This window comes from Prinia subflava, chromosome 26, assembly GCF_021018805.1.
Source record: "Prinia subflava isolate CZ2003 ecotype Zambia chromosome 26, Cam_Psub_1.2, whole genome shotgun sequence".
In the NCBI taxonomy this organism is placed as follows: Eukaryota; Metazoa; Chordata; class Aves; order Passeriformes; family Cisticolidae; genus Prinia; species Prinia subflava.
In genome coordinates, this window is record NC_086272.1 from 4,557,073 (window position 1) to 4,568,836 (window position 11,764).

The window sequence follows — 11,764 nt, forward strand, 5'->3', positions numbered from 1 at the left end:
TATACCCAGCACGGGGTCCCCATCACCATCATCAGCATCATGCAGGTACCACAAATCCTCCTGGGACCCCCAAATCCTCTGGGGACCTCCCAACCCTCCCCCCCCCCGCTCCGCTGGAATCAATGGGAGTGGTGTTGCCCTTTTAAGGGGAGTGAGAGTGGAGCGCACATGGGCGGGTTAAAGCGGCGATGGTTGAGAGAACGCGAAAAACCCACCCCCTACAGGGGCTTGGAGCGGGGACCCCCCCCAAAAATGTCACTTAAAGGGGTGATGATCCACCCTTAAAAAGGGTTTGTAGGCCTGCGGCCCCACAAACACCCTAAAATGGGGAGGAAAAAAACCTCTTGTAGTGGAGTGGTGGGATCCCCCGCGGATGGCTGGAGCCATCGCGCTGCTCCCACGCACCCCCAGTATGATCCCAGTATAATCCCAGTATGATCCCAGTATCATCCAGTGTAACTCAGTCACCCAGGAGCTGCTCCCAGTATGATCCCAGTACAGCCCAGTCACTCCCGCTCCTGGCATCAACCACATCTCCCCCCCCGCATCCCAACCTGTCCCAGCCCCATCCCCGCTCCTCCCGTGGGCTGCGACGGGTTTGGGGAACGAGGAAGGAGGAGGAGGGAGGGAGGAAGAGGCGGAGCGGCAGGAGGAGAGGAGGGACCGGGCAGCTTCAGCGCTTCCTGAACTCGCAGACGCCCCCCGGGACCATCGCCCCCCATCCGAGCCGCAGATGCCCCTCGGGGGGACATCGGGGGATCCCCGGGAGGTGTTTTTGGGGGGTCCTGGTGGGGCGGCAGAGCCTCGTTGGGGGTCGGGGGATGCGGGTCTCCCCGCGGTGGGAGTTGGGCTTCCCGGGCCGGACCCTCCGAGCTCTGCGGGGCCACGTGGGGAGCGGCGGGGGCGGGGGGACCCCGGGTTTGGGGAACCCCGGGAGAGCCACGGCTTCCCTAAGCGGGACCCCAGAACCCCAAAGCGGGGACCCCGAGAGGGGGGACCCCTGGGTTGCCGGGACCCGGCAGGGCTGCTGGGGCTGGAGGGGCGGGATGGCCGGGAAAGGGATTCGGGGATCCCAGTGGCGGTAGTGGCTGCTCCCAGTATGAGCCCAGTTGCCCCCCCCGCCCCCCCGTTTTGTTACAGTTTCCTTGGCACTCTCAGTATGAGCCCAGCCACTCCCAGTCATTCTCTGTTATGATGCCATTTGCCCCCAGCACAGTCCCAAGTTGCTCCCAGTTTCCTCCGGTGTGTTCCCAGTTCTCCCAGTTGCCCCTAGCATAGCCCCAGTAACTCTCAGTATGATCCCAGAATGAGTCCAATATGATGCCAGTCTTTTCCATCACGGCCCCAGTCACTCACACTTGCTCCCAGTTTCCCCCAGCATGGTGCCAGCCCCCCCTCTGCACATTCCCAGTGGCTCCCAGTGTGGCCCCAGTCCCCACCTGCATGGTCTCAGGCACTCCCAGTATAGCCCAGTTGCCCTGAACATTCCCAGGCACTCCCAGTTACCCCAGCATGGTTCAGTTGCACCCAGTTTCATTGCAGTCACTGCCAGTACATCCCAGTTCTCCCCAGCATGCATCCCGTCATTCCCAGTTTCCCCCAGGGTATGCCCAGTAGGCTCTCAGCATGGGTCTGGTAGCTCCCAGTAACTCCCAGTCAGGGCCCATTGACACCCACTGTAATCCCAGTATAATTGTAGCCACTCCCAGTATGATGCCGGTGGCCCCCAGTGTGATCCCAGTTGCTCCCATCAATTCCAGTATGATCCCTGTGACTCCTAGTCTCTCCCAGTATATCCTAGTCATTCCCAGTTCCTCTCAGTTGTTTTCAGCATGATTCCAGTTACTTACAACCACTCCCAGTCAATCCTAGTATGAGTCCAGCCACCTTCAGTGTGATCCCAGTCTCACCCAGAATGGACCCAGCTGCTCCCACTGTGATCCCAGTATGATGCCAGTTGCTGTCAAGAGTCGTTCCAGTTGTTCCCTGTTCCTCTCAGTATGATCCCAGTTGTTCCAGTCCCTCCCAGCATGGTCCCAGTCACTCCCAGTTGCCCCTAGTGCTATCCCAGTTACCCCCAACCTGGTCCCAGCTGTTCCCAGTGTGGGTCCATTCCCCCCAGTATGGTTACAGCAATTCCAGTATATCCCAGTTACCCCAGTAAGGTTCTGGTTACCTCAGAGCAATCCTTGTCTTTCCCAGTTACTCCCAGTTGCCTCTAGCATGATCCCAGTTTCTGGCAGTTGCCCAAAGTGTGGTCCCAGTTGCTCCCAGTGATATCCCAGTTGCCCCAGTTGTGGTCTTAGTCCCCTCAGCGTGGTTCCAGTACCTTCCAGTTGATCCCAGTTGTACCCAATGTGTCCACATTTTCTTCCCAACATGGGCCCAGTAGCTCCCAGTCAGAATCCAGTCACACCTGCTGTAATCCCAGTGGCTACCAGGATGATCCCAACTGCACCCAGTCACCTCCAGTTTGGTTCGAGTCACCCCCAGTGTGACCCCAGTCACCCCCAGTGTGACCCCAGTCACTCCCAGATGCTCCCAGTATGATTTCAGTCATGCCCTGAGTGACTCCCTGTCACTCCCAGTGTGGGCCCAGTTTCTCCCAGTCACCTTCAGCATGGTTCCAATCACAGCCAGCACCTTTCCAGTCACTCCCAGTCTGGTTCCAGTAAGATCCAGTCACCCTCAGATACTCCTGATACTATTTCAGTCAGTCCCAGTATGATCCCAGCCAGTTCCAGTAGGATCCCAGTATGACCCCAGCATGGGAACAGCTGCTCCCGTTATCATCCAGTGTGGTTCCAGTTGCTCCTATTTACCCCCACTGTGGTTGTAGTCTCTTCCAGTATATCCCAGTTGCTCCCAGCATGTTCCCAGTCACTCCCAGTTGTCCTCAGTTGCTTGCAGCCTGATCCCAGTTGCTCACAGCCACTCCCAGTCTCTCTCTGTGCAGGGCCAGTTGCTGCCAGTATGATCCAGTGTGATCCCAGTCAATCCCAGCATGGGTCCAGCCTCTTCCACTGTGATCCCAGTAGGATCCCAGTTCTCCCCAGCATGATCCCAGTTGCTCCCTGTTCCTCCCAGTGTGATCCCAGTTACACCAGTTGCCCTTAATATGGTCCCAGTCACTCCAGAGATGATCCCAGTTCCTCACAGCATGGTCCTAGTCATGCCCAGTTTCCCCCAGTATAGACCCAGTCACTCCCAGTTACTCCCAGTTGCTCCCAGCATGGGGTCCCAGTTGTCCCTGGCATGGTCCTTGTTATTCCTAGTGTGTTCCCAGTCACCCCCAGTACGGTTACAGACACTCCCAGTCTATCCCAGTTGTCCTCAGCATGTCTTTAGTCATTCCAAGACACACCCAGTGATCCCAGTAAGATGCTTGTTATCCCACTATGATCTAGGTCATGCCCAGTATATCCCAGTGTCTTCCAACATGCATCCAGTCATTCCCAGTTCCTCCACTTTGCTTGCAGGATGATCCCAGTTCTCTCAGTTGCTCCCAGTAGCCCAAAGTGTGATCCCAGTTGCTCCCTTTCAACACCAATACAAGCCCAGTATCCTCCAGTATGATCCTAGTCCCATGCCAGCACTCCCAATATGGTCCCAGTATAATCCCAGTTACTTCCAATCACTCCCAGTATGGTCCCAGTTGCTTCCAGCTAGATCAAGCCAGTCAGTCCCAGTAGGATGCCATTTGCTCCCAGTCATCCCAGTATAGGAGATGATGTGCAGGGTATGTTCCGAGTCACTCTCAGGAGTGACTCAACACACGTTGAGTTGTGACTCAACACACTCTGAGTGTTAGTCCAGTCGCTCCCAATGTGATCCAAAGATGAGCCCAGTGTGGTCCCAGTCAGTGCCAGTATGAACCAGTTGTGCCCCACATGGTTCCAGTGGCTCTCCTTCACTCTCACTTTTGTTCCAGTTAGTCCAAGTCTCTCCCAGTTCCCTGCAGCATGTTCCCAGTCCCTCCCAGTTCCTTCCAGCATGGTCCCATTTGTTCACAAGCTCTCCCAGATATCCTCAGTGTAGTTGCACTCACTGCCAGTATGATCCCAGTCACCTCCAGCATGAGTCCAGTTCATCCCAGTATAAGCCAAATTGCCTCCAATCACTCCCAACATGAACCCAGTCACTCCCGGTTCCTCCCAGTTGCTCCTGGCATGATCCCAGTTGCTCCCAGCTGCTCCTGATCACCCTCAGCATGATCCCAGTCACTCCCAGTATATCCCATTTTCCCCCAACATCCTCTCAATTGCTCTCCACTGGCTTTCGCTCATTCCCAGTATGATCCCAGTCCCTCCCACAGATGCCACTCCTGGGATCCCCCACCCCTCTCTGAATTCCCCCCATTCTGGATCTCCCCAGAAGAGCCCCAAGGGCTGGAAGTCCCCACCCAGGGTCCCCAGCAAGCCCCACTTTGGATGTGCAGCCCCCAGTTTTCCCAGGCCGGGTTTCTCCTTTTCACTGGGCCGGGTTTGGTTTTTGTGGGGGGATGTTTGGAGAATGAACTTCAAAGCTGAGTGGAAAATGCCCCTTGGGGGGACATTGGGGGGTCCCAGTGGTGGCTACCAGCAGAGGCAGCCTGGAGGACCAGAGCCCTGTGTGCCCCAGGACCCCAAAATGGGGAGCACAGAGAGGGGGGAGTGGGCCCATTCACAGGACCCTCAACAGCCTGGAGAGGGGCAGGGGGGGACTCCTTGGACCCTCTGCACAGAATAAGGGGAGAAGGGACCCCAGGGACCCCCAAAACCCCCAGCATCCTAAAGTGGGGAAGTGGAAGAGTGGAAGTGGGGAACTTTTTGTATTCCTTGGATTCCCAGCAGCCTGGGGATGGCAGGGACCAAGTAGATGGGGGACTCCCAGTACAAGTGTGACCTGCAGAAGCTGGGACAGGGGGAACCCCCAAACCCCAAAGAGGAAAGACCAGAGACAGGGAATTCCTGAGAGGCATTTTTGGAGCTGAATTTTGGTGTTCGGCAGGTCTTTTGGAGCCCAGATGCCTGGTGACATCTAGAGATGGACTTGGTTAGAGGGACCTTCAAACTCACCCTGCTTATCCCCTTATTTCACCCCAAACCAGGATTTTCCTTAGCCAGATGGAAGAGAAGGCTGTGAGGAAGAGGAGGATGCCCCAGGACAGCCAGGCAGGTGAGGAAGAAGTCAGTGCCCCTTTCCCACTCTCTCCTGCTCCATCTCCCAGCCCAGCCTGGCCCCGGCTGCAGGACAACCCCGCTGCCGACCCCGTCCTGCCGAGGATGCACTGGGGGGATCTCCTTGCCCTTCCCTCTGGAACACAGGCAAATGCCATCCTGTCCTTGTCCTTCCTCCCCCAGACAAGGAGCTGAGGATGGAGACCAGGGAGGACAAATCCCCACAGCAGAACCTCGTGAAAGAGGCCATTTTGAGCTGCTCCACTGTGAAGGAATCCAACAGGGAGGAAAAGCCCCTGAGATCCCACAGGAGGAAGGGCTCCAAACCCATGCCAGGGTGCTCCGAGGAGGAAAGCCCCACCTTGTGCCAGGAAGGTGGACAGAGCTTCAGCCAGGGCTCCGAGCTGGTGGTCCCTGAGCAGCTTCATAACGGGGAGAAGCCCTACAAGTGCTTGGAGTGTGGGAAGAGCTTCAGCCAGAGCTCCAACCTGATACGCCACCAGATGATCCACACCGGGGAATGGCCCTATGAGTGTGGGGAGTGTGGGAAGGGCTTCAGCCAGAGGTCCAGACTTACCATCCATCAAATGATCCACACCGGGGAGAGGCCCCACGAGTGTCCCGAGTGTGGGAAGCGCTTCAGGTGGAGCTTCCACCTGATCCAGCACCAGCGGACCCACACTGAGGAGAGGCCCTGCGAGTGTTCCAAGTGTGGGAAGAGTTTTCACTCCAGCTCAGATTGTCTTCTGCATCAGCGGGTTCACACAGAGGAGAGGCCCTTCTGCTGCCCCAACTGCGGGAAGGGCTACAAGTACAACTCCCACCTCGTCACCCACCGGCGCATCCACACTGGGGAGAGGCCCTACAAGTGTGGAGAATGTGGGAAGGGCTTCACCCGGAACTCCCACTTGATCTACCACCAGAGGATTCACACTGGGGAGAGGCCCTACGAGTGTAAGCAATGTGGGAAAAGGTTTCAGACCAGCTCCAATCTCTTCGTGCACCAGCGGATTCACACAGATGAGAGGCCCTTCTGCTGTGCCATCTGCAGGAAGGGCTTCAAGGAAAATTCCCAACTCATCAGGCACTGGTACACCCACACTGGGGAGAGGCCCTACGAGTGTCCCCAGTGTGGGAAGAGCTTCTCAGAGAGCTCTACTTTGACCAGACATCAACGGAGGCACCAGTAAGGAAAGCCCTGCGAGTGCCCTGACTGTGGGAAGAGCTTCCTGTGCTGCTCCAACTCTATCCCCCATTGGAGGACTCATGTTGGGAAGAGCCCTGGTGACCCACAATTCTTGTCATCCACATTGGGCAGACACCTGGCTGGTGGTATCCACATCCTCCTGGATCCTGATAGGCACCTGGATGAACGCAGGGGCGGGAACATCCACTGGGACTCTGACACTGGAAATTAATTGGGAAGAGCTGATTATTTGACTTAACAGCCCAAAAAGTTTCTTTTGCTCAGTCCAGTTGTTTCTTCTGGTGGCATCAAGCAACGCTGGATGATCTTGGAGTTCTTTTCCTACCTGAATAATGTCCATGTTTATCCCATCAAAACACCCAGAATTGGGGTAAAAAATAAAGAAATGAAGCAAAGAGATCTAAAGCTGAATCATTTTGCTTGGATTAGAGTGTGAATTTGGGGTTCAGGGGAATATTCAGGCGATTAGATATTCTGGAGCCACCCAGGCCAAGGGACATGGCTGTGATCTCGTAGTTGTTCCAGCAGAACGTGTCCACCTGAGCCCGTCTGCTCTCCAGGAATTCTGGTTGTCTGTCCCAGTCCCTGGCCTGGGTGTCCCCATCTGGGAGTCCCCCCCAAAGTGCCCAAATCACTGCCAGAGCTGCTCCTGGTTGTGGATGTCCCTGTCCACCAACCTCTCCTGGTCAGTGGCATCGGGATCTGGGAGGGGTTTTACGGACTGCTGGTGGTACTGAGAGAAGCTTTTACGGTTCTTGTGGACATTTGTGGTGGTGGGAGGGGGTCTGAGGGCCTTCTGAGGCAATTGTGAGGCACTTGTGGGGTCCTGGCAGAGCTGTGTGGCTTGGAGAGAAATTGGGTGAGTCTTGGGGGAGATGGGAAGGGAGTTTTGTGGTTTTCGGAGCCATTTCTGTTGCAGGGAGTGGTTGGAGGTGTCCTGGGCAAGAGCTGTGGGGTGGTTTGAATGATCTGAGAGTGGTTGTGGGGCTGGGAGAAGGTTTTGGGGAAGTTGTGACTCCCTCAGACCCCCAAGCTGCAACCAGACCCCACCCTAAGGATCCTGCTGGGATTTGGGGGCTTCATGTTGGGGTTCATTCTCCTGGCACTGCAGGAGAAGGTGAGGGGGGTCCCCAGGGGTCCATGTGTGTCCCCCCAGAGCATGTGTGACTCCATGCCAGTGTCACCCTCTTTTCCCTCCCCACAGGGCTCCTGCCCCAGCTCCTGCTCCTACCAGGAGGGAATTTGGGGAGGGGGAACTCTGGCTTGTAACGGGAACAATTGCTGATGCACTGAGGGATTGTCAGATAGTCGTGATACCGAAGTCTACCAGTTTGGATAGATGCTTTGACATCAATACACTCTGGCTCCCCATAGCTGTGTCATACAAAGGCAACCAGGAATCTAAAGTCACAGAGGTCCCATGGCCAGAGAGCATCCAAGACGGCAACTAGATGGATGTGGAAGAGCAAAGAGAAAAGGGAAATATTTCCGATATCAGAAACTGTTTCAGTTGCATAGAAGAAGACTCATGTGAATTATTTTGGATAACGTTGAAGTCCTACAGTGCCAAATACCATCTGGTGTTGTCCATGTGGTGTTTAAAGCTTAGACGGGAAATATCTAGCTATGAACGCCGGCTAGATGGTTGACTTTAGGGGCCTTGAAACTTACCCACCAAATGGGGAAGCAGAGAACATTGTCTTTCATGCCCTGATTACAGAGAGAGAAATCAAAAAGACTGTGAAGGAAATGAGTATGAACTCTGTTCCTTGGCCAGATGGGATTATGTTGGGCCATCTTGTCAGAATGGATCCCAAGTATTCCCAAGTATTCAGTTTGTGGCTTGTAACTGAAACTATCCTGGATGCAATGAGGGAATTCCAGACGATCTTCACCCCTAAGTTTACCGATGGATGTAGACTTAATGACAATAACTGGAGACCTATCGCCATTGCTTCCATGGTGCTTAGGTTATTCTCCAGGATTCTAATGGCAAGATTGACAAAAGTATGTCCCATAAACCCCAGACAAAGGGGATTTATATGTGCTGCAGGAGATTTGAGAGTTCAAAGCTGTTGCAACTTATCAAATGTAAAAGGAGCACAAAGAGCTTGGGATTGTATTTATGGACATTACTAGAGCTTTTGACACCGTATGTCATCTGCATATTATCATGGGTCTGATGTAGACAAGGATTGACCCCACATTATACATCTTGTTGGCAAAATGTACAAAAACATCTTTACATACATTGTTACCAAAAGGAAAAGAGAGATCCTGTTAAGATCCTTATTAATGTCAAACAGGGTGACGCAATGTCACTCATTATTCAGCCTTGTGCTCAACCCCCTACTATGTAAATTGGAGAATTTGGGGGAATATTGCCACCAAGGAAGATGAAAAGTTACTGCAATGGCCTTTGTAGATGACTTAGTGTTATTGAGTGATTCATGGGAGGCTATGTGTATGAACATTAAGATCCAGGAGACCTTTTGTTATCTAACTGGTCTCAAGACACAGGGGGAAAAGTGTCATCGCTTCTACATTGAACCAATCAATGACTTGTATACCATCAATGATTGTCCAACATGGATGATGAATGGTACCAGACCCTTAAATGATTAACCTGAGTCACTGAAAAATATCTTGGTTTATGGATTGATCTCTGGACTGGCATATTGGATACAGGTCTATCTGAAAAATCAGAAGAGTGGCTCCATTGGATTAGTGATGCATCACTTAACCTCTTCAGTAACATACTGAATATACTTATATATTGAATATACTGCTATAGTGACATACTGAAAACTCACACCATCCAGAAATTGGTATATCTCACTGACCACACTGAAGTAAAAGTTGAGCTCCTCAAATCCCTCAACTTGCCAATTCGTTCTTCTGTCAAGAAGTGGTTTCACTTTCAACCAACCATGACTGGTTGAGACTCCAAACCCTGGGTGGGAAACTCATTTTGCCACACACCGTGTGGCAGGTACCACGACATCTTACATTTACTATCTAATTTTGGGCCAAAATTTACCGATTTTTAGCAAGGTTGAGAGGCCACCTTCACTTAACTGAGAAAAGGTGCATATCGTAATATGTTCAATAAATGGGAGCATAGTTACCAACTGGGCTCAGCTGTGGAAGCCACACCTTCTCACAGTCCCACTGGATACTTTTAGTTTAGTGGTAACTAAATCACCTTCCACCTCAGTGTGAGAAAGGGTGTAATAGTTATCCATCCCTATGGCTTGAGCTCACCAACCAGTCATAGTTTCACATCTTAGCTGGAACAAAATTTTTTGGTAACAGTTGACCTTGCTGTTGCCCAGAGCCCAGTCCACAGGCTCGTGCTGGACACAGTCGGCAGTGTGGATGAGGGCCCGCTGTTAACTTTGACTACACTCATTTTGACTCATGTATATCTTTTACTGGTTTTGGAACGCAGGTACAATCAATGAGATTGTTCTATGTATCAATGGCCACTCAGAGTGACCCCTTAGATCTGAGGGTCATTACAGCTGATATTGTTCCACCTTTACCCTCCACAGTTGGAGCCAAGAAGCTCAATTTAAAGTGTTTGGAGTTTTTTATCTCCACTAATGACTCTGATGTGGGAATCCAACCAGGTGGAGACTGGGAGGGGTTGGCTAAGTATTCCAAGGCATATGATGCCTTAACAACTAGGTCTGCCCAGGATGGAGCAACTGAGTGCATGCTTGAAGTTCGTAGAGAGAAGGATGAGCCCGAGCCATCTGCAGCTCTTCATGGGACCAGCTCGGGCATGACACCAATTGATACACCTGTGGTGTTTATCCCAGACAAGATTCCATTCTGTCTATGCTGTGATACAATCAGATTCAATCAGATGCTGGGGCAGATCGACCATCTAAAGAGAACCCATAGGAAAAGAAAGATCATTTTTAAGTGTGCCAAATGTGGTAAGGAAAATCTAAAGTACACCAATATCTCCTGCCACTTCCCATGATGAAAAGGAAATGTGGAAACAGTTCCAAAGGGCGATTGGATCTGTGAAGTATGCCAGAGGAGTTTCTCCACCAAGATTGGCTTGGGACAGCACAAGAGGCTGACTACTCCCCTTGTGAAGAACTTGGGATGAATTGCTGCCTCCCATCCTAAACATCTGCCAGAGAAGTCTACAGAAAAATGTGGACTGGGGAGGAAGAGGCACTTCTGAGACAATTGGTGGTGAAGTATGATGGCAACAGGAACATCAACAAACTAATTGCAGAGCACATTCCATGTAGAATGGAAAAGCAGATAAGTGATAAAATGTATTCTAGCAAAAGGTCCTCTAAAAGGGTTCAACCAGTTAGAGAAGGCAATCTTCTTGTGGAGAAAGGAGAACATCCCCTATCTGCTGTGCTGCCGAGAGACGAACCACTAATGCTCCACTACCATGACATTATCAGAGGATGGTTATCATCATGCAGATTCACTAATTATCAGAAGGCCTTTGAGAGAATTTTGGAAGGACAAGATCCACAGGTAGTGGTGAAGGACACTTTTGAGGAACGTTTTGGATGGCTAAATATGCTACGCCAAATAACAAAAGTCATTAGAGAGCGGAAGGTCCCATGATGCAAAATCCACTAAAACATCAGCTGAATGGATGAACTAGAGAGCCATGAGGAAAGGGAATTACCTTCAGTATCAGAGATGGTTCCACCTGAAAAAAGGGAAGTTAATGTGCATTATTTTGGATGATGTTGAAGCCCTGAAATGTAAAATATCTCCTTGCGTTGTCCACTCTGTTTTTAAATCCAGATGGGAAACATCAAGGAATTTTGTGGGCCTTGAGACCTTCCTTCCACAAAAGGAACACCACTTTTCAGGCCTTGATTCCTGAAAAAGCCATAGGAAAGAATATCCAAGAGATGAGAAAGAACTCTGCTGCAGGGCCAGATGGGATTATTTTAGGCCATCTTTTTGAAATGGATCCCAAATACTCCCTATTGATGGAGACCTGCAGGAGTTCAAGAATGGGACATCACACCATAATCAATCAATACGATCAAGTGAAGCCATTTATTGCCGAGTTCTCTTCATCTTGTTACTTTTTAAGGCAATAATCATGCGTTACATGCTGCTTTACAATTGGTCAAGCCCTAAAAGCATGTGTCTCTTTGTGATTTATCATTTACTGTTCATGCAGTGGTTTTGCAAACTTCTACATGCAACTTTTTATCCAGTTCTGCATCCAGGAGTTGCTTTTCTTACCTTTTTTTCTTTTCTCATGACCTTGCACATTCTTGGTCCAACTGCTTACTCTTCCAAGTATGCTGAATTTCCCACCTAGTCTGAATTGTTCAAATGTCCAAATACGTTGAATTGGTCATGTAAGCTGGACTGCTCAAATGTCCTTTTTCCTGCA

General features: G+C 51.4%; 1 protein-coding gene across 1 annotated transcript; it reads left to right on the forward strand.

The window, feature by feature from the left end:
- Positions 1–633: 633 nt before the first annotated feature.
- On the forward strand, positions 634–6,765 carry LOC134562054 (zinc finger protein 239-like). The gene is made up of 3 exons (XM_063419516.1): positions 634–769; positions 5,090–5,157; positions 5,343–6,765. Exons 2-3 carry the CDS (start codon positions 5,106–5,108, stop codon positions 6,347–6,349), a joined length of 1,059 nt encoding a protein of 352 aa, XP_063275586.1. The 5' UTR covers positions 634–769; positions 5,090–5,105; the 3' UTR covers positions 6,350–6,765.
- The last annotated feature ends 4,999 nt before the right edge of the window (positions 6,766–11,764 follow it).

Excerpts from the sequence above, each read along its gene's own strand:
- LOC134562054 (XM_063419516.1), top strand. The coding sequence starts at position 5,106 with ATGGAAGAGAAGGCTGTGAGGAAGAGGAGGATGCCCCAGGACAGCCAG. Across the intron at positions 5,158-5,342 it reads GCCCCAGGACAGCCAGGCAG|ACAAGGAGCTGAGGATGGAG; the intron begins GTGAGGAAGAAG and ends TTCCTCCCCCAG.